Source organism: Anopheles bellator, chromosome X (assembly GCF_943735745.2).
Source record: "Anopheles bellator chromosome X, idAnoBellAS_SP24_06.2, whole genome shotgun sequence".
NCBI lineage: Eukaryota > Metazoa > Arthropoda > Insecta > Diptera > Culicidae > Anopheles > Anopheles bellator.
The window spans coordinates 7,054,185-7,076,527 of record NC_071287.1 but is presented as its reverse complement, the minus strand read 5'-3'; the positions used below and the strand labels follow the sequence as shown (position 1 = coordinate 7,076,527).

Genomic DNA, 22,343 nt, shown 5'->3' with positions numbered 1-22,343 from the left:
GCGATGATGGAAAACACTGACGTTATAAGTAGCAGCAATAACAACCGTAAAAAACGTTCACGTATCAAAACAAACTGTCATACTGTGTGCGTTTATGAGCAGACTGATCCACACAACGAAGAGTCGCGATGAGTTCGCTATTCGGAAGCGTACCCGGAGACAGACTTTGCCCCCATCCACAGTGTGGTAATCCACCCCATCAGCTGCTTGGATCGTTCATCATTCCCGGCTCGCTTTCCATAGTCTCGACCGAGTTGCTCCCACTTCCAGACTCAAGCAATGCAGCGCAACGTGCAAACCGTGCGCCGTATCAACGTGCTGAAGCGAATCTTGGCCCATGGTCATATAGAAAACGGCAGCGTCAGCCTCCGGCACATTTCAAACACTGGTGGTAGCATCGAGATAGGCGACGTCGAGAAAGAAATCAAAGCACCTCGCCATCCGGAACTAGTGCCAACCGGCTACGGTAAGGCTATGAATATCGCTTAAAACCATCATCTAACTAGCCTTGAACCATGTGCCTTATCGCAACAGTTCCCGGTGCAAGCGAATCGCCGGAACTATCGCAAACCAGGCTTCATCATCTACGCTGGATGCTGCAAAAGGATAAACTAGACCAAGACATGATGCTGTTGGGGCGGCCGGGACGATTACGCCGGGAGCTCGTAATGCAGTACGCAGAGCTGACACGGCGTGAGGTCGAGTATATGTTCCTAAATCGTGACACGACGGAGAGCGACTTGAAACAGCGGCGCGAAATTTGCGACGGCACAGCAACGTACCACAACCAGAGCGCAGTTCGAGCCGCAACCGAGGGCCGGTTGCTGGTGATCGAAGGCGTGGAAAAGGTGGAACGGAACGTGTTGCCGATTCTGAATAATCTACTTGAGAATCGTGAAATGCATCTCGAAGATGGGCGGTTCATGATTTCGGCGAAAAACTACGACAATCTACTCCTGGTGCGAACCTCGGCGTGATGGTAGACTGTTACGTTTGCTCAAGTAATTGTTTCTTTCTTCTGTTTTTACCAACCTCCCTTCAGAGATATGGCCACGAGCAGCTTGCTCGGTGGGGATTGGTACGGGTAGCTGAAGAGTTCCGTGTAATTGCCGTCGGTTTGCCCGTTCCTCGCTATCGTGGATCGCCCCTCGATCCTCCGCTGCGTTCGCGCTTTCAAGCTCGTGACGTTCCCGACCTGCCGTACGTGGAGGTGCTGTTGGAGGCGAAAGAGTTGGCTGCCGTTTCAGACCCTCCTCCCGACGTACTTACACGTCTCGTTTCGTTCGGGTACGCCGTTCGCACCACCGCCGCTAATGTCCCGTTACCTGACTTTCCGCTCGACAATCTACGGTACGCTGGATTGCTGTTGCGTCAAAACCGTTCGCTAACGGTACACGAACTGCTAGACCGATTTTATCCCTACCGGATATTTCTCGAGCGCGAAGGAGAAGCACTCGTGGCCAGCCTACTCGATTCACTCGCCATCGGGCGGGAAGCTCCCAACACTCTCAACGTTGCCTCCATTGAGCCCTCGCGAACGGATTCTAGCCAACTTGTGATTTGTCTTCGTACGGCATCGGGTGTTGGTGGAAAAGTCACTGCACCGTCAATTGAATTCACAATTTCCCGTGGCCCCAACACTCAACCCTGCGTGACTGGGGATCGGTTCGTCCCGACTGCCTATCAGGCCGGACTGCTAGCAGACCTCTTGCAGTCGGTAGCCGTTGGCGACATATGTCTTGTTGGCAGGAAAGGGTGCGGCAAGTCGACACTGGCACGACAAATGTGTGCCGCGCTGGATGGCCAACCGGCGGAAACAATGGTACTGTACCGTGACCTAACGGCGCGCGACCTCCTGCAGCGGCGTACGACGCTCCAAAATGGTGACACCGTGTGGCAGGATTCACCTCTCCTCAAGGCTGCCCTTGCTGGCCACATTCTCATTCTGGACGGCATACATCGGCTGCACCACAGCACACTGGCTATCCTACATCGGCTGATACATGATCGCGAAATGCAACTTTACGATGGGCGACGCTTATTGCAGCACGCGCGTTACGATCGGGCGATCGAGGCGTCCGTGACAGTGAACGCGGACACCAGCAACCTGCTGCGCATTCATCCCGGGTTTCGAATTGTTGCTTTAGCGGAGCCTCAACAGCGTGAATCTGGCATCGGTGCCGCTAACTCCGCCTGGATTGGCCCGGAAACCCTCAATCTCTTCCTCTTCCATGAAGTTCAAGGTCTGAGTGAGCAAGAAGAACGCAACCTCCTCAACACGCTGTATGGGCCGCTCGACCCAACGATGCAAGCGATCATTGACCTGGCGCACCACTTGCGCACCTCAACAGACCCGATAGAGCGTTCATTGGGAGCCAATTTATCGACGCGTCAGCTGCTCCGCATCGCACGAAGACTCCAAAAATATGGTGAGCGGGCAGCGCAGCGTAACGGCTCCGACATCGTGCATGCCACCTTTCTCAGCCAATTCATGCCCAATCTGCCGCGCACCGTTCTCGAGTCAGCCATGAAGCGATTCAAGCTGGTTAAGAATGCACACACAACTGAAGTACGGCCAAGCACCGAAGAGGACCCTCTGGTGGAACTACGCTCAGATGGGATGCTCCGGTTGGGCCGAACAGTTACGGAGCGTTACCACACGGATGCAATTAGTAAGGTCCCGGATGTAGTGTTCTACGATGTGCCCCAACACCTACGGTTGATGGAACGATTGCTACAGGACTTTCTGTTGGGCGAGCACTTGCTGCTTGTCGGCAACCAGGGAGTGGGTAAGAACAAAATTGCCGACCGGTTGCTTCAGTTAATGAACCGGCCGCGAGAGTACATCCAGCTGCACCGCGATACTACCGTCCAGTCGCTGACGCAGCAGACGACAGTGCGTGACGGACGCATCGAGTATGAAGACTCGCCGCTGGTTAAGGCGGTCCGGAATGGCTACGTGCTAGTCGTGGACGAGGCGGACAAGGCGCCGGTACACGTGACATGCATCCTGAAAAGCCTGGTAGAGAACGGGGAGATGCTGCTCGCCGATGGGCGCAAAATATGTCCTCCTTGCCCTTCCGGCGTTGCCGATTGGGACTCTGAGCAAACCATTCCCACCCACCCCGACTTTCGACTGGTTGTACTCGCCAACCGACCCGGATTTCCCTTTTTGGGGAACGATTTCTTTGCCTCGTTGGGTGACCTTTTCTCGTGTCATGCTGTCGACAATCCTTCGCCAGACTCAGAGGAGACCCTACTGCGTCATTACGGTCCCAGCGTTCCAATCCCTCTTATCCGCCAACTTGTCGATGCGTTCGCCGAGCTACGCGGTATGGCCGACGCGGGCACGCTTAATTATCCATACTCCACCCGCGAAGTGATCGCCATCGTGAAACACTTGGAGCGCTTTCCGAACGATAGCATGGCTGAGTTGATCGGCAATGTTCTCGATCATGATCGGTATGCACCAGAAACGATTGACCAAGTGATGGCGGTCCTGCTGAAACACGGGCTTCCGATCGGAGAGTATACCCAAGGAAGTGAAGCGTTAGGAGCGTTGCGTCACCAGCGCCCGCTGCGGCTGGCGTTAAAAAGCACGAAGAGCGACAAGAAGGTCACGAGCCCGAAACAGGGTGAAATCGATCCTAACAATCAGCCGCACGTGGGCGGGAATAAGTGGATGGGTGGCACCGGGGGCCGCGATACGGCAGGCCTTGGTGGAAAGGGTGGCCCGTACCGGTTCGACGCGGGCCACCAAGTGCATCAGCTGTCTGACGAGGAAAAGGGCATGGTGCCAGAGGAAGTGAAAAAGGCAGCCCGCGAAATGAACCGAAAGGCTTTCGAAGAACGGCTACGTGAAATTCAGATGACTCCGTATGAACACCGGGTGTACGAGCAGTACAGTGGACCGATACGGCGCCAGGTGCAACAATTGCGTATCACGCTGCAGGCACTGGAGGCGCGTGCCCGCGAGCGACAGTGGCAAAAGCATCAGACAACGGGCGAACTGGACGACAGCCGGCTCGTGGAAGGTATTACGGGGGAGCAGACGATCTACAAGAAGCGAGCGGAACAAGATCCCGAACCGGGCCAGCCAATTGAACGGCCAAAGCGCCTCCAGCTTGTGGTCGATGTTTCCGGCTCAATGTACCGCTTCAACGGCTATGATGGGCGACTTGATCGGCAGCTCGAGGCGATCACTATGGTTATGGAGGCGTTCGATGGGTTCGAGGCGAAGATCCGCTACGACATCGTCGGCCACAGTGGCGAGGCGGTCGCAATTCCATTTGTGAGTGTACAGAACCCACCGAAGGACGAAAAGCAGCGTCTCAACATCCTGAAGATGATGCACGCACACGCCCAGTTTTGCTGGAGCGGCGATCATACGCTGGCCGCGACAGAGCAGGCCGTTAACAACATGGCCCGCGAGGATTGCGATGAAGCGATCGTAATTGTGTTGAGCGACGCGAACCTCGCCCGGTACGGCATCTCTCCAAGGCACCTCAATGAGACACTTGGTCGCCAAGCACCCAAAGTACGGGCTTTCGTCGTGTTTATCGGAAGCTTGGGTGACGAGGCGCAAGCGGTCGTTGATGGCATGGCAGCCGGACGGGCATTCGTGTGCATGAACCTCGAAGAACTTCCCCAGATTATGCGTCAAATCTTTGCCTCTTCGCTACTTATGCATTAAGCTTGCTGCCACATAAATGGATGCTGACAGAGAGCTGAGCAATTTAGTAAATATGTTATAGACGTTCGTGTATACAGGCAATTAAGTTCCCAGACTGTTACTGTAACATTTTTATTTTGTATTTCAATTTCTTTCTATTTTTCGTTTTTCTCCTTCAATATACTGCCTTTTTGGCAACCCCGTAACGCTCCATGCAAATCCACTATTCAGAGCAATGCTAGAGGTCATCCTCCGACATGCTTTTGAGTAGGTGCGCCGATTTTTCCTGAGGGTCCTCTAATGACTTGACGGGACGTGCAGGGATCATTTGAAGCAAGATTAGATTTTCGGGAACAGGTAAAAGTCGTAGGGTGCCAAATCTGGCGAATAATCATCTTCAACGTCTTCCCTGCTTTTATTAAAACGTTTGCACAACTTAAAAAATATGTTTTTCGGCGCGAGCAAGTTTTTCAACTTCGTTACTTGACGACCGCAACGAGATTCGGGGGCAAAACTATGAAATGCTTACTGAGGGGTCAAGGGATATAAATAGATCGAAACTTCGCCTCTTCCTTCTTGTCTCTGCGCTGTTCTTCCTTAAAATAACAGTCAGGATCCGTAATTGCCAGAGCTCGTACACCATACACCTACGTTAACGACCTTAGTAGAAGAACCACATTACTGTGTATATGTTAATAAAAAATGGCAACAGTCTGCTTTTAAAAAATTATCTTTTTAATACTTACGTTTCCGGCAACTACGATCACCGAGAACCCATGGCCTACATCTTCCTTCACAGATTCTAGTGACCTATTTTGTTCTTTCCCGAAATACAGAACACTCTACACAGTATACCGAACACTGCTGATTGTATAATCGGTCTTAAACTTAGTTATTTATTTGGTGCGGGCGCGGATGTTTTAAACACCTGGCACCCCAGTCGCAACATTCCGGAGAACCTTTTTGCTAAGCAACTCAATGTAAGGCAAGTAAAAGGGTAATGCTCTTCGTCAGTTTCTTTCGATCCAATCCTTGGATAACCTATGTCTCAATTGTAGAAGGAATGGATAAAAAATTGTATGTGTCGTTATTACTATTATTATTATTTCATAAATGCGACCTGTGTTGAGGATGAGCGTCTGTAGGATCAGAGAGATGCTAGAGAGGTCGTTACACGAACTGTCGGTTTGAATGTGAGCACGGGTATATTGTAAATTAATGTGATATGGTGTGACACATTCAACAAAACTTTCGGCATCTACAACAGGAGAGGAAGGACCATGCAGAATACCATGAAAGAGTGTTCAAAGCGGATAGGAACTTCTCGACTGCAATATCGCATTTGCATTAACCTTACATTTTCCGTCATAAATAAACTACATGAGAAATGAACTAGGAACACAAGAACAGGGAAATGGAAAAAATAACAATACTGCTAACAACTGGAAATAGGAAGGATAAGTGGGAATGCATTTAAGAAAATGAACAACACAAAATTGACTATTAACAATTCGTTTAAATAATACAAAGTGAATAATGTTTCTTCCGCTTCACACAAATACCCTTTCCTACTCTTAATAACTACCTATCACGACAGCCTATGTTTGCTTTTCGATCGTTTCAGGACATGCGAAAACCCCTGCAAAACAATGGGCTGCACTTTATGTACAATGACGGGAAACGAACACACTAGCGTGCCAAATGTAGCAAACGGCCGAAAATAAATATATATATTCGACATCATTCGACATTCGGTCGTTGTCCGATTGAGCACCATTTACGCAAACCTACACTAACATCAGTTTTCCGTTGGCACTGCCAGTAGATGACGCAGCAGCTGTTGGCACCGTCAAATCACTCGCCCCGGTTGCCATAGTCATTGTCGCTGGAAGCGTTGCGGTAGCGTGATATGCAGTGTTGTTTGTCATCGGCATAAGTGTCCCGTCTGTGGTAAGCCCCCCATTTGCTAGCAGGATGCTCTGGGAAGCAGGAACAGAAGAGGCACCTGGACCGCCCTTTGTAGCCAACGGCTTATAGCGAACGGTATTTGATGAAGCGTAAGGCAGGAGGGTGTCCTGGCGACGTGCGAAATATTTGGCCCGGTTGTAGCACAAAACGCCTAAGATTGCCACCAACATGCCAAACATGTTCACCCAAGTGACCGGATTGCCCAGCACGAACAGCGAGATGGCAATGACGAAGATTCGTTTGCTGGCGCTCGCTACTGCATATGTCAGCGGCGTTACCAACGATAAGAAGCTGAATGCCAGTATGTTCTGCAGCCAGTTGAGTACGCCGTCTGTGAACAAAAGCGCGATCACACGATAGTCACCCGTCGTCTGCAAGTACCAGAGCGTATAAGAACACCAAGAAGTAAATGTTTGTTCCTCCGTTGTAGATACAATTTCGGTGCAGTCGAGCTTACAATGGCCGGATGCTTCATAACGTTCCGTAGGTCGACATAACACCAAACGGGCAGAAACATAAAGAGAGCCAATCGTCCAAGAATGTGCAACAGCCTAAGATGGTGGACGCCCGTCTCTTTCAGCACCTTCTTAGAAAAGATGTTCTGCAGCGAAAATCCCATTGTTGCGACGAGTGCACTGATTAACCCGATCACATCGAACGACAGTTCCGTTAGTGTAGCGATGCCAACACCGACGATGATCGGGACCAACGACAAGTAGACAGCGTGCGTTTGTCGCTCACGCATAATGATGCGCGTCAGGATCACAGTGAAGAGTGGCATTGTTGCCTTCACTGAAAAGAACAAAGCGAACAAACAACACATGAGTGTAAAAAACAACCATTCAGACATTCACTGGCTACAGGATGCAATGTTTAAATTGGCTGCAAGAGCAGCCGATCCATTCCAATCCCAAAGGACCTGAAGAAGAAATGTAAACCAGCAGCAGGCTTACCGGTGTGGGCGTATGAAATGGGCACCTTCCAGATGGAGATGTGCGAGGTCACTGAGGCCAAGAACTTGCCTAGCGCCAGCGGCACAATAAACTTCAGATAGTAGCGCCACGAGATGTCGACATACTTGCGGACGCCCCATAAATTGAAGAACGGTCCACTGTAGACGGTAATGCTGGTAAGTTGTATCATCGTTACTGTCATCGGGTAGGGAAACTCGCTCAATATCATCTTGCCGATCACATTATTGCTGCTCGACACCATGTACCATAGAATGCACAGCGAACTAATCGCCAGCGTTTGGCGCATTGTGCTGGTTGTGTTGGCTGCGGGGGAGGGACCACCGGGGGTTCCGTTTGACGTGTATCCGTTACTGAGTAGTGGCACACGACTGCTGGTGATGCCGCTGGCTGCGTTGCTTAGTCCGCTGACTAGCGTTCCAATCGGACGCTTCAGTAGCATGGCCATATTATTGCTATGTCTGCCACGCCGGGACTATTACCGGATACGCCGTATTGACCGAGTGACGGGAATGGTTAAACTCTCCACCGTTCCTCTCTTGAATACGACGGGAAACCCTCCCTTCTTTTGCGGCCTCAGACTGAGCAATGTTTTTGGGAGGAATTTTGGTGACGTGTAGGCACACTGATCGCTTTTTTGCGCTGTGTTGATGCTCGGGAAAACTTACGCCACACTAGTCACGAAACGCACAAAACTACAAATAGCTTGACAAAACAAAACATTAGTCGGCATCTTGAGAGTACCGCGATGGACAACACAGCAATTGTTCGCGCATCGCTACACTGTTTTGCTTCCGGTAGTCACACGTCGATCACACAAATCACACGCACTTCCTGAGCACTCGAAAGACAGACGATAATCGAAAGAGGTTCATAGACCAGTAACAGTCAGCCGTTCGGGCTGTGCTTTCCCTGCCCCGTCGGCTGCCCCGTAATGAATGGAGCTGTGACGTTTACACTTTCCTTAAAAAATGACACAACTGATTTTGACATGCTGCCGTGTTCATGATGTTTGCGTTCACTAGTTCTCCTTTCTGTTTTCGTAAACGAAAGACTCATGACGCCAAAGTCAGATACCTACAAGAACCGACGCTCCTTGGCTTATGTGCTACGGTGCAAACTTATCATACCTTTAAAATTAGTTGCTTACAAAAATAACGATGTAACATTGACTAAACGTGAGGCATTTTGAACTAATTACACGATTCCGTTTATTTGCTATAGACCAATGTTGAGGCAAAAAAAACTTCCATTTTGATCGAAGCTCATTGTACCACACGCTAAAGAATGAAAACCGTTAGCTATTATGGTTCAAAACTATTTTATTTGCCGTTTGATAGGTTTTGCTTTGGTTCATGTTTAATCCGATCACATTATACAATGAATAGTCGATTCACATCTTTGGCACAAGTAAGCCGGGGAAACAAGCAGCTAAATTACATATGTTTGTCGATAATATAATTAATTACATTTCGCCAAGGTTTTGTGAGTACCATGAAACTGGTGCGGTAGTAGATAGTACAACAGGCAAGAGAGTCAGCACGAAGAAGCGCGAACCCGAATTCGAAATGGGTATGTACCGCGCGGCACACACGTCGATTAGCCGATCGATTGATCTTGGCTGGATTGCACTGTTCACTTCCGCTTCGATTCGCCGTGCACCGCATGTAACACCCGCTCTTGCCGCATTATGATCTGTATTTTTTTCAACGACAATATCAGGCTGATTAGATTCACTGCGTACGTCGTGACGCACACTAGGCAAAGGTCCTGTAGAACGAAATACAGCAGATAGGCTAGGTAGAGTGAGAGACCATTCGATGCCAGGATCAACCAACTGTTTATCCTGGCGATGCGCAGATGATCGCTGAAGCTTAGCGCGGCCACCAGAAAGTAGTAGAAGACGCCGTAGAAACCGTTCGGCACGTTAAGCGGCGACTGTTGGCCTAGCAGCTTTCCCACGATGCCAAACCCGCGTCCATAGCTAAGCAGGGCGAGTGAGAAAAGCAATGTTAATGCTTGCCGTCTACATGCTCCGAATCGAAGACACGAAATCAAACAGCAGCTTATACTCTATGATTCCAAACACCATGACGACCAACTAGAGAAAACATGTTTATCAGTTGTAGTGAAAAGCAATCCGTGATGTGTGTGTGTGAAAATCAGCTTATTTTACGATAAAAAGATGATATGTTATTATTATCTCTCCATCTATCTAACTCTCTACCAATCTACCTAGCCTCTATTTGGCTAACGGACAGCGAAATGTTTTTTGAATTATTTTTAAATTTTAAACACTGTCTAGATTTGTTCGTCTAACAAGTGGTTCGAACCATAGCGCTCCAACAATTGAATCAACAGCAACACGCACACATGTAGGCTTGTATTCTAGATTAACAGGTTGGGTTGGGCTGCGAGTTCAAAGGGCATGTGTACCTGGACGTGAACACCTTGGTGCAACTGATCCGTTCGCTGATGTCGCATATCGCCCGATATGAGCGGTCGTGTTCAGCTTGCACCTCCACGTACGAGGTGTACAGCGACAGCACAAAACCGACCGTGCTAAGACACACCAGACCAACCGTATATGACCACTTGCAACGCCCGGTACCACTGGTCATCGTGTTTAGTTACAAGTCTCCTGTCCTGGCGTTTTTTGGCGAAAGCGACCCTTCTCCTTCAGCACACTCTACCAATGAAGCTGGTTATCCCAACGCAAACAAAGACGCCACTGTTGACATTCGTACCGTATGCTTTGGGAGCAGTGCCTCCAATCAGGGTCTCTCGCTCGCACTATTCCTCGATGTTCTCCTTATCACGTACCATGCATCTCTGTGTGTGTTTCTGCCGACACTATGCGAACCCGTCAGCTGTGTGGCGAGTGGGTCCGTCAAACGCGGTGTCAAACACGGTGTTTGCATAGGTTGGGCCTGCCTGCCTGAAAGGAGGAACCAGGACTCGCTAGCCAAAGCTTTGCTGGAAAGAACCAACGACGCAGCGACCTTTGTGGGTGCAGTGATGAATGCGCCATGCCCTTTGCCATGGCGGAGCTACTTGCGATCGCTGTCCGAGTCTCTTGCAATCCCGCTTGCCTAATCAATTCACAATCGCTGTAACTGTTTTCGTGTTGTTCGGGTCGACTAGAGTAGTAAGAGAATGAGAATAAGCGCGCACACAAGCTGGTTTACACGGCGAACGGCAATCGATCCGATTGTTTGTATACATTTTCCCATCGATGAACGACCGATTGCGGTTGCTATATCGGTGTCAATCACAACACCGCTGCGGCGCTGTCATGCTCGTGCTTCCCCTTTTCGCCTTAACGAAACAATTGACGGCGAACTTGATGTTAAAACTCCTCTGCGTTAAGACGACTGGCAACTCTGGCCTTTTGCCAATAGATCGCCTATAGCATCGTACATCGATTCGATGCGTTGTGTGGATGTGTGCGTGTACCATGCGTTCATTTTAGGACGCTGCTGGGAGTACTTGGTCCCGGCTTGCGCCGTACGAGTCCCATGGCTGCCAACCTAGCGACGCTGAACGCCAACTGGCCCAACTAGGTGCAGAGCAATGGCTATCATTGATCGCACGCGAGCGCAGCGGCAGCAGAGTAGCCAGTAGTAACAGCAACAGCAGCAGCAGCAGCCAATCAGCTTCCATCGGGGAGCGCTCAAGAGACGACGAAGGCGCCCGTTACCCATTCTTTGCTGCCGCATCGTGCACTCGCCGCCGCCGCCGCCGTCGTCGTCGTCGTCGTCGTGGTTGTTGTCGTTTCGAAGATTGTAAAAAAAACATAATTTTTCCTTCTGTTCGTCATTATTTATTGTCGATTGTCGCGCGCGCGCGTGTGTGTGAGTGGGGTTTGCCAGCTGCCAGCCGCCGCCGCCGTCGTCGTCGGATTGCGTTCGCCTGCAACTCACGCACGCATTCAACCTTCATCGCCCACCTTCCAAAACACACGCGCTCACAAACACACATGCACACACAAAGGTACACAAACACAGCGAGCCTTACAATCGGAGGCGAGGAGCAACGGAGAAAAGTAAAGTCACGAAGCGAGTACGCAGAAAAGTGCACACCTGACATCGACAGGAACAGTGAGTGAGACGTGCGTGCGTGCGCTGGAAGAAGCATCAATTGACGACGGATTGACTGCTGAACAAAGTGAACAAAGCCGATGGGTGTGTGAAACCCCATGGAAAACGCGTGGAAATTGTGGAAACGCCACCGTGGGTAGAGGCGCTCTCATGCGACGGCAGAGAAAACGGAAAACTTGGCGGCTTCTGCACTGGTGTGCGCGTGTGTGTCTTGCTGCGATTGTAGTTGCTGCGGTCAACGGCACCTAGAGCGGTTGGCTGTTTGACGGTGGGCTGCCTTTCCCGTGGAAGCGCTTGTCCTGCACCAGGCGTGTGCTTGTGTGTGTTCGTACGTTCGTTCGTCCGTGTTTTCATGCGTGAAAAGCAGTGCGAAAAGTATCAACGCATTTTCGTTCGGTAGTTGTGTTGCTTTATCCGTGCGTGCGTGCGTGAATGCATGCCGTGGCTGAAGAATGCACGGAGAATGAAGGTGACTACTGGGTGCTACTTTAGGTTCGGTGCTCGTGATACTGACGCCTGCCGTTGTTGCCACTGGTGGTGATGAGCAGCAGTACAACAGCAAACAAAGCTCCAAAAGGACCAACCGACCTGCCGCGGCGGAGGCCCGACCCCATACCAGAACCAGTGACGTAAGCAAGTGAATGGAAGAAAGAGAAAGAGCCTGAGAGCCCATGCAAGAGGGAGAAAGAGAGAAAGAGCGAAAGAAAGAAAGAAAAAGGCGGAGAAGGAGGAAGGAGGGAGAAGGGAGGGAGAAAGTGGTCAAGCGTCCGAAGGTGGTAGCAGTGCACGCGGTAGTACGAGGCGGCCAAAAGACGCAGGTCCGGGCCGGGGACCGCTGACTGCCTTTCCGTACGCAGGAAGGAAAACGACCGCGGCGCCCCGGAGAACGGAAAGCAATCGAAAGAAAATAGTCGAGAAAGAAAGCAGCAGCAGCAGCAGCAACAGCAACAGCAGCAGCAACAGCAACCACAGCAAGCAACAATTGACACATTATCATACCCCGGGGAGGGGGGTTAAGGGAGAAGGGGGAGAGTCGAAAAATCCCGGTACACTCCGGAGTGCTGCTCGCGCCCTGCAGCCTTACCCCCTCCCGTAACCCGTTGATGATGAGTCCGCGGGGGTTTCCCGCGCAGTGATCGGACGACCCCTCAATCAACCAGCCCGCCCCTCGGTTTTTCTTCCGTTTGCCCAACCCGCTACCCGCAAGCCGTGAGGTGCGTGGTGCTGCGAGTGCGCGCTCGTGTGTGTATGTGTGTGTATTATCCTCCTGGCGTGGCTGGCGTGGCGTATCCGAATCCTTCGTTGCGTGCGTGCATTGGTACCTCTGTGTGCACACACCGGTGGTCGGTCTGTGTTTTCATTTGCGAGTGTGTGCGTGCGTGCGTGCGTGCGTGCATGCGGCAATGAGCCGAGGGCGCAATAGAGGGCCATAAGCAGGCAGGCAGCGCCAAGCCAAACAAACTTGGGCTAAGGCTGAGACGGCCGAAAATAACGCAACGAAGCAGCCCAGAAGCAAACCCGCCCGAGAGAGAGGTTGTGCCGGAAGGAATTTCGGGGCCATCGAAGGATAGCGAAGGATCATAGCAGAGCGACGATACGGCTCCAAACGGCGACCCTAACAACCCTTTCGCAGCATCCTCGGCACAAGATTCGCCTTGAGATTCGTGTAAGTTTGGGTTTTGTGTACTCGTCGCAAACCCGCCTTTGACCCGTTCTTCCGTAGTTTTTATTTCGTTCGCACCGTACCGTACTCTAAGCATTATGAAAACGGCTCAATATTTATAAACAGTTCAATAGCACTTACAAAACGGTATATTTGTTTGCCCTAACATGGGCAGCGGCTGCAACTGGCAGTCGGTTAGCCTTTGCGCGAACAAGTCCAAGCAATAGCTGTTGTGTGGCAATAGCAATAGCGTTCGTTGAAACACTATTAAACGATGTAAACAAATGTTACCACCGTCACCAACATCACTGGCTGGTGTGTGCTGTAAACGCGCTGCCATTTTGCGGCAGCGCATGCGCTTAATTTGTTTTTTTTGGTACGGAGTTGATACGATTACGATGGTTGTCAGCCACACGGCCATGCAGTTATGTATGTGATGGCGAAAGCATTTGTTTACATCGTTAATAGTATTCTAATGAACGAAACAAGGCCCCGCACGGTCAATTGATGAGATTTGCTCCAGCAATGATTAACCCCAGCTTAGTTGTAAACAAACTATAAACTGTGTGCGAGGTGAGACAAACGATTAACACGATGTGATTGTATCAGCAGTGTGTTTCAGCACTGTGCTACTATTGAACACATTCGCTCGTTCACTCGAAACAAGTCTCAAAATAACTAAATCAGCATAATGTACGTGTTCTCTCACAGCGGGACCCAAACTATAGACGTGCCTTTTTTGTTTCTTTTAGATTTTCATTTGATGACACAGAGAACAACGAAACCGAAGCGAAGCGAATGCATTCCCACCGTCGTTGGCAGTACCTGCTTTGTCAGTTTTTCAGCCAGCTTCGCAGATTGCCATTTGAGAGCGCGTGCGCACCCTCGTACCCTGTACTTACGACGCGATTACGATATTGTTGTATACGATGAGGCATGTATGTGTATATTTTTGCCAATAGAAGGGAACCATTGGTCTGCCCATCAAATGGCACCCCTACTAAAACTGCTCTCCTTGGCCCTCTATTTGCGTTTCTCTCCAGACTCGCCGTTGGTAGCATTCCGCAGGATAGATGGGCTGCAACCACTCTATGAGGACAAAAATTGATGTTCATATTTAACCAAACAACGGGAAAACATTGCGTTCTTACCGGAACCAAAGTCATGCTTCGGAACTCTGGTTTCCCTTTACCAGACTGTCGGCTTCGATAGAACACTTTAAGTTATCTCCGAGGCGGATGTACTGCTGCTGCCGTCGTCGTCGTTGGGGGCTGCTTAGTACGGTGATGCTCGTGCGTGCAGTAGCACGTGCTCTGGAAAGTTAGGCAGGGAGGGCAGAAACGGAGAATCCGTGGTGCAGCCTAGCTGATGCAAGTATTCCCCAACGTACCTGTTGCGTTTACCCAACAGTAACCATGCCCCGACAACAGTCTGGGTCAGACGAAAGTTTATCCTCTCCGGGATTACTAGTGCAACACCCGGTTTCCTTTGGACCTGGCCCTGTTCGTCGTTGGGCTCTCACTTTGTCCGCCCTGTCGATCACCGTTGATGCAATTCGCGACTAGTTCTTCCTGAAGCCAGACCGAAGATTAGTGAGGGCCTTTGCACACTCCGTGTACACGGATAGAGTTTGCTCAAAGTGGTGTAGTAGGCCTTTTTTTTTATCTTTTGATTTATAGAGGTGTTTAGCTGCAATAGCTTAAAATTTGCCTCTGGTGTAGTAGGCCGATAGGCTAGAAGGATCGCCACCCCTCCGTATAGTAGTAGTCCTGTTGCAGCGCATTATGGGAACATCCACCTGCATAAATGAATGATCCCGCTGCAGATGAAGATCGCGTTCAGTAGGGCCACAATCAATCCCTCCTCGCTGGCGTAGACTAGCTCCTGAATCGTCATGTGGTAACTATTGCCGCCACGTCCATGTTTTCGCAAACACGTCCCGCGAAAGAAGGATCTCCTCACGTCGCTTGGACGTTCGCAATACAAAGCTAAGGGTCTCTTCCCCGAGGTTATCGTCACGGTTTCTGGCACTCTATTACCTTTCCGCCAGTAATTGATTTGATTAATGTACCCAGTATACTTCTTTTCTGTTTCGAAGAAGTTGTATCATGGTGTCTGTAACCTTGTGCAGGACTGCTCGTTGTTTTGCAATATCCGTTAACTCTTCTAATCGTAAATCTTACTCTAAATGACTGATAATATTTTTTAATTCTTTTAGGTTGTTGATTTGAATTTGATTTCATGCATTATTTTATAGTAGCCTTATTTATCCAAAGTTTTTTTTCGATTGCGAAAATGCCAAGTTCTTGCTAAGGTCTGTGACTTGTAGATTTGAATCTGTATAATGTGAAGCAACTGCCACAATAACTGATTCTTCTTCTTAGCTGGTAATTACAAGCTTGTCCTGCAACAGAGACAATTTTAATCTTCTGTTGCTTCCTGCAACAAAGTGGTTTGTACGTTGTGTACGTGGTTGTTGGTCCCTCGCCATGCTGGTCTCCAATCAAGTTAAAGTGGTTGTTCAGGAATTCAACATTGATTTGATGGATTTCTTGTAAATTTGTTATGTTAGTGGTTAAAAATCAGCGTAGCTTGAATTGCAGTTCTTCTAGGGTTAGGCTCGAAATAAGTAGGTTTTTATTGAGATCATTATTCCGACGATTTTTTAAATCATTTATTCCAATGTAGAACTTCAATCAGAAATGTGATCGGGAATGTTTTATTGCCCATCGAATAACGAAAATTTTTTTTTTGTTCGGTATTCGGTTCGGTGTTCTAGAAGCATAGCAAATAGGATGTTTTTTTTCATCTTCTAATTGTTGTGATAAGACGTCACCTAAAGCATAATCATTTGCATTCGTTTCCTGAATGAATTTCCTTTCAAAATAGCGATATCGTAAAATGCGATTAGCTGTTAATAGTTTTTGCATTTTTCGGAACATTACAAAATTCCGCACTCACCAGATTTAGCACCCTGTGACTTCTGGCTATTCGCTATAATCACAAGAGATCGATACGAGGAATGAGCTAAGCTCTCCAAAGTAATAACAGCATTTTTTTGTTTTGATTTAATTTTTACCAGGACACGCCGTATATCTGTGTTCCGGGCGGCCTGGGTTTAAGATCTGTCGTGCCCCTTCTATGTTGCCACAGCACCACAAACAACAGCTGCAGTGGTTTTTTTTATTTTTCTTCCGCTGTTGATTCATCGGTGAGTGTATTTTTTGTTACAGTTTTTTCGTTGCAATGTTGCCGGTTCACTGCAATTTTGTTCCCTACACACCACCGTCTTGTGTTTTTTTTTCTTTCTAAAGTGCAACGAGCAGCTGTTGTGGTGTAACATTTAGTCAAAAGTTTTATGCGCGCGTTGGTATTTTAAAAAAATCATTTCTAGTCGGATACACGTAGCATTAACTAGGTAGTTTCGAAAAAAGGGTCGTTCGTGTCATTCAATCGGGATACGGAAATGCATTTGCGACGAATTTCATAAGCAATTGGGGAATCTCGGCTCGGCTGTTGCCAAGTTTTGCCCGCAAGGTTGACAAAATAAATAAGCAAAATAATGTTTATGAGCAATTGTAGAAAGACTTACAAAATTAAAATAACAAAAAATACGCACATCAAGTGTTCCAATTCCGAGCTCGTGAAATTCTGCAAAACTTGTTTTCTGAGCGCGGTTACGGTTTTGTGTTACGGCATTTGTGTTTCGATGGAAAATACAGTGGTTGACAATTAATGGCACTCCGTGGTAATATATTCTTTCTGTTTAATTCTATCTCTATAGGACACGCGGCCTATCTACATCTCGGCAGCTTAGAAAAAAGGATTGGCTTTGTGTACGTCCCGCGAGCAAACGGAAACGCGATGTGCGACGAATTTCGAACAGTTGAATCGTAGTTAATGTGTCCGACATGGAAAGCAAATGATTACAAACACGCGCATATATCATAGCAAAAAAATGTTCGTGAGCCCTGTAAAAAAAAATTATAAATAAGAAGAAAATTACACACACCAAAGGTGTTTCACCTCCTGCGTAGCCCGTTTGTCCGTGTGCTTAGGCCGTTTGTGCGTGTGTTCTGTCGTACTTGTGCTCCATGCTCCATGTTGCGGAAGCGCCAGAAACAGCAGCAGCAGCGGCAGCAGCGGCAGCAGCGGCGGCAGCAGCAGCGGCGGCAGCAGCAGCAGCAGCGGAAGCAGCAGCAACGGCAACGCTGGCGGCGGCAGCAGCACCAGCTAAAGCAGCAGCGCTGGCGGCAGCAGCATCAGCAGCAGCAGCTACCGCAGCTACAGCAGCAGCTACCGCAGCAGCAGCAGCAGTCGCAGCAGCAGCAGCGGCATCAGCAGCAACAGCAGCAGCTACAGCAGCAGCTACAGCCGCCGCAACTGCAGAAGCAGCAGCAGCCGCAACTGCAGAGGCAGCAGCAGCAGCAGCAGCAGCAGGAGGAAAAGCAACAGCGGTGGCGTCTACAGCAAAAACAACAGCAAGAGGAGTATCTGTGGCGGCGGGTGCAACAGCCCGCAGCACAAACTTTCCGAAGCTCTCGAGGCTAATCATCATGGCGCGATGGACGCCATCGATGTAAGCAAGCAACGACATCGACGACGGGAGCGGGCTCTTCGGATGATCGCGGAGCGGGACAAAGATACGGCCGCTGATGCCGGCCGCCATCATCATCCGGATGACAGCGCTGATGAAGACAGTGGCCCTGTAAGCCGAGAGAAACCGCCCCGCCCCCTTGTTCGTCGTAGGAAAAAGGAAAAAGAGCCTTCGCCCATCCTCGAAGAGGATATTATAGACGGCTTCGCAATCCTTGCCTTCAAAACTTACGAAGATATAGAGGTATGTCAGTACAAAACAAACACTTATTTGTTGTGATAGCGCTTGTGATAAGTAATAGTCGGATTATTAAGTTGTGATAAACAGGGAAACTAGGGTACAGGTTAGGGTACTCACCCCGCATTTTCGTCAGCAATTCATGGCGACGGCACGACGGCCCATTCTGAAATTGTTTTACACCTCAACCTTGTGTTATGCGTCACTTAACATCCTGTCTCTCCCACCTCGACCTCCCACCCTTTCCAATTTCTACATCCTCCTTGATCAATAACGCTTCACTTTCGAAACCGGCGTATCTTTGCCGAGGTTTTACACTCTCCTCACTATCACTATTGTTGGGCAACGGTAAAGTTCTGTGGTGGTCCCAAATGGTCTTGTACGAACACTTCCCAATATTTTCTGTCGCACTCGCAAATAACGGAAACCGTCGAGAGAATCGATTAGTCTTTTTTTGTTATTCCTTATGTTATTTGTTAGCAGCGTTGGCGTGCATGTTTAGGCACGCATCATCGGACGGTCGGACATAAGGGGTGGCACGTGCGATAACATCAACCATCATCGGCTTGGCTAATTGTTCGGGATAATAATAATTGTTCCGGATTGTTCCACAATGAGCGAACCAGCGCATGTATAATACGTCACAGATGGAACGCACCCCCCGAATTGGAAAACCATGATTTGAGAACACACAGAGAATTTTTTTTGTAGAGAAGAGCCTTTTTTTTTGTTTCTATTGCTTCAGTTGTTGAAATGAAATCAAGGTCGTTCTTGAAATCGATGGAAAGATGATGAGTGCTGTTCAATGGAAAGGTCGTAACTAAATCATCTGGCCGCGAATGTTAATTGTGTCTGATCAGTTGTAGGCTTCCCTGTTCGGAATCGTCCCTGATCCCTACCAACTATCTTATCAACTCTCTACTCTACCTTCGTTACACTATTATTTACGGGATCGAATCGGAATCCCGTCGGCACGTTCGTAAATCATTTTGCGCTGTACGGGGTTCTACGCGAAAGTTCGCCAGTTCGAGCCTTGACACTGTATCAACTGTGTTAAAATTGGTGTCTAATACAGCTCGGTCCGTTCTAATAATAATAAATCATAATATTGTTGTTATTTTCATTTGAATGTGTTTGAGTATGGAGCTTCCGCCATCTCGTTAAGTAGGTTTGTTGGTTTATGGTTTATGTGTACTATTGGTTGATCAGTTTCGATTTGTTAGCTTATTGACTTGTACGTTATGATAAATGTTGGCTTCTTTAATATATTCTTTTATAGTTTTGATGTTATCTGGGTTATTTTAGAGAGCTGTTGGTAGAGGTCGTTTGGTTTGTTATGTTTTACTTTTTGGTTTGGATCAAATGCTTTATATTCAGTGACTGCAAGATGGTGCACCCGCAAGTGGAACAGGTTGGGGTGTTTTTTTGCACATTATGTGTTGATGATTGGGATTGGGCGAGTGTGATTTGTTTAATTTAACAAAAGATGATATTGTTTTGTCTTTGCTGTTGTTTATCCCAAGATGTAAAGGTTATCTTAGAGTTTCAAACTGCAAGGCAACAATTGTTGTTTTTGTTATTTTGGATCGAACCATCGGTGTAAATGTGATGATTGGTTATGATATTTCACATTAATGAGGGATATGATGGTTTGTTCGACGGTGGCGTTGATGTGTTGATGGTTTTTAATTGGTTACAGGGAACAATTCACCTGGAAAGAGGTTGGACCAGAAGAAGGTCCTTGTTGGTTAATTGTCTAAAGTGATTTTTTTTTCTGGAAGTGGATGATATTGCTGAGAATCGTTTAAGAAGTGATGCTGGAGCTTGCTGGAACTAGCCAACATATTTTAAACATTGTTTCTCCGGATCTGGATCTAGAGTCAATGAACATTTTAGGATGCAATGTATACTGTTGTGCATAACAAAAGTTCTTGATTGGTTGACAAATTTTTACCGCTACCGGTTACTCTACGTTTTGATTTTGAAAGGCGCTCATTCGTCCTCCGTGCTTTGTACATTTCTTTTCTTCACCGGTCTGGTCCCTAACTACTATTTCTCTACTTACTCACTGCTTCGGACGCACTCCGCCAGCTGAATGTTCTATGCTTTTGATTGGAAAAGTGCTGAACGGATGGAACGTGAAAACCGAACCTCGTATTCTCTGCTCCTGACTACCGTATCTACTAACAAATTTGTTGTAAAAATATTATTTGTTTAATAGAATAGGGAATAGCTGCGTATGCGAAAAATAATTTACAAAGGAGAAAACAATGTAAACTGTTCGTTATGTATTTGAAAGTTGTAGGAAATAAACTATACCTCTATTTCGAATGTATTTAATTTATTTGTTACACACTACTGTCGATGTTGATGTTAATATGCGTTTTACAATACGGGTACGGGACTAAACGAAACGGAGTGGAACGGAGACACACAATCCACACCGCAGTAACAGAGTCAGTCAGTATTGTGAGCAGCGCCAGAAAATGGAAAAGGTTTTTCTTTCTCGCCCAAACGTGCTCTAATTTCATTGCCCTCGGATTGGCCTAATCGGTTCGGTCATTGATTGTGATTGCAAAACACACTAACGCTTTTCCCCGCAGTTGGGGTGCCGTTGTTGCATCTTACGTGGACTGGCACTGTTTCTTTACACACCAGTAGTTAAGTCAGTAGGGTTTTATTTGCTGCTGCACCGCCGCACTGTGCACTGTCAATTCAATTTTCTCTATTACTCTTCAGTTCGGCAAAAGCAACAGGTATTTCTTTATTTATTCTTATTTCTTCATTAGTTGTTTACTGTTCGTGATTAGTTTGTTTTTTTGTTAGTTTGTTCCTCGTTTTGTTTCATTCACATATCCTATATCTACACGGGCGGGCAGATGAAGTCGTATAGAAATCGGCTTATGTTGGTTTTATTTCCTTTTTCTTATCGATTGATACGAACGCGCGGTATTAATGCGATTATTTTCATCGATTGCAATTCACACACAGGGCCAATTTTATTTTAGTTTTGTTGTATGTGCTCTCAAAAGATTTAAGATTTTTTGTACACGACACGTATCAAGTGAATTCAATAGTGCAAAAACATGCAATGAAAATTGAGACCCACGTCTCTGATGAAGTAATGCATGCCTGTGAGATCATGAGTATTTATGTTTGTAATTACCATCATCGACATCATCATTATTTATAATGTTGATACTATTCGTATTATTATTTGTTTTTAATATTTGTTTTTAATATTTATTTTCTCTTTTATTATTATTATTATTATTATTATTATTATTATTATGACCAACAGAAGTAGTAGTGTGCTGGAAGTGATATGGAAAATCGGCAATAGCAGGCAGTGTTGTAGCGGGCGGGTAGCAATAGTAAAAGTAACAAATGTACGGGGAGTGTTCCCTGTGAGTGATTGTGGTTGTCTTGCCCAACATATTGATTATAACTGTTAACATATAGATTGCAACATATTAATTGCATTTTTATTGTTTAATTTTCTCTCTTTCTCTCTCTCTCCCTGTCGCCAATTTCGCCTTGGTACCATTGAACATAGTTTGCTATTAAAATTGCCAACAAGCGCAATGAAAAGCGCCTCTCGTCGATCGTCGAACTGACGACGATTATGGTCGAGGCGAAACCACCGAAAATCATCGATAGAACCTCGTCCAAGCTGGCCGCGGAGAAGTCCCTGGGCAACAGTGATGATCCAATGGCGGCCGCCGCGACGGAGTGGTCACCGGTCGTAGTGGGCAACAGCATCCACCATCACCATCACCACCTTCACCATCACCATCCTTTACACCACCACCACCACCGCCTACATAACCATCATCTGCGCAACATTGTTGCTGTTGCTGCTGGCAGAGTAGAGGCAGAAGCAGGAACTGCAGGAGGGACTGTCCCAAACCACCAAGATGTGCCACTCATCGTTGGCGTTGGCGGTCCGCCGCTCGCTTCGAACGGCACTAGTGGGGGCGTTGTCAACAGTAGTAACGCCACATCCGACAGCAACCGAAACGGTGGTAATAACGGCAGTAACGCCAATAGCAGCAACAGTAACGGCGACGGAGCCGATAGCAGCGCGACGGTGATGGCGGGCGGTGGTTCTACGTCAGTTTGTATCGGTGGCGAT

The 22,343-nt window shown here is 47.9% G+C and overlaps 4 protein-coding genes across 4 annotated transcripts in view; 2 read left to right on the top strand and 2 right to left on the bottom strand.

Annotated features, from left to right (window-relative positions):
• The first annotated feature begins 279 nt into the window (after positions 1 to 279).
• LOC131213871 (von Willebrand factor A domain-containing protein 8) lies at positions 280 to 5,621 on the top strand. The gene is made up of 3 exons (XM_058208076.1): positions 280 to 466; positions 535 to 959; positions 1,043 to 5,621. Exons 1-3 carry the CDS (start codon positions 280 to 282, stop codon positions 4,691 to 4,693), a joined length of 4,263 nt encoding a protein of 1,420 aa, XP_058064059.1. The 3' UTR covers positions 4,694 to 5,621.
• On the bottom strand, positions 5,309 to 8,460 carry LOC131213872 (solute carrier family 35 member E1 homolog). The gene is made up of 3 exons (XM_058208077.1): positions 7,594 to 8,460; positions 7,098 to 7,432; positions 5,309 to 7,011 (listed from the first exon to the last, which is right to left on the bottom strand). The coding sequence occupies exons 1-3, from the start codon at positions 8,057 to 8,059 to the stop codon at positions 6,460 to 6,462; spliced, it is 1,353 nt and encodes a 450-aa protein (XP_058064060.1). The 5' UTR covers positions 8,060 to 8,460; the 3' UTR covers positions 5,309 to 6,459.
• A 466-nt stretch (positions 8,461 to 8,926) lies between these two features.
• LOC131213647 (vitamin K epoxide reductase complex subunit 1-like protein 1) lies at positions 8,927 to 10,425 on the bottom strand. Its single transcript, XM_058207730.1, has 2 exons — positions 10,048 to 10,425; positions 8,927 to 9,595 (listed from the first exon to the last, which is right to left on the bottom strand). Exons 1-2 carry the CDS (start codon positions 10,230 to 10,232, stop codon positions 9,247 to 9,249), a joined length of 534 nt encoding a protein of 177 aa, XP_058063713.1. The 5' UTR covers positions 10,233 to 10,425; the 3' UTR covers positions 8,927 to 9,246.
• A 7,513-nt stretch (positions 10,426 to 17,938) lies between these two features.
• LOC131213410 (mucin-19-like) overlaps positions 17,939 to 22,343 on the top strand; it is a 64,126-nt gene continuing 59,721 nt past the window's right edge. Inside the window, 3 exon segments of the mRNA XM_058207445.1 lie at positions 17,939 to 18,214; positions 21,765 to 21,940; positions 22,076 to 22,325. Of these exon segments, the coding sequence (XP_058063428.1) occupies positions 17,939 to 18,214; positions 21,765 to 21,940; positions 22,076 to 22,325 (702 nt within the window).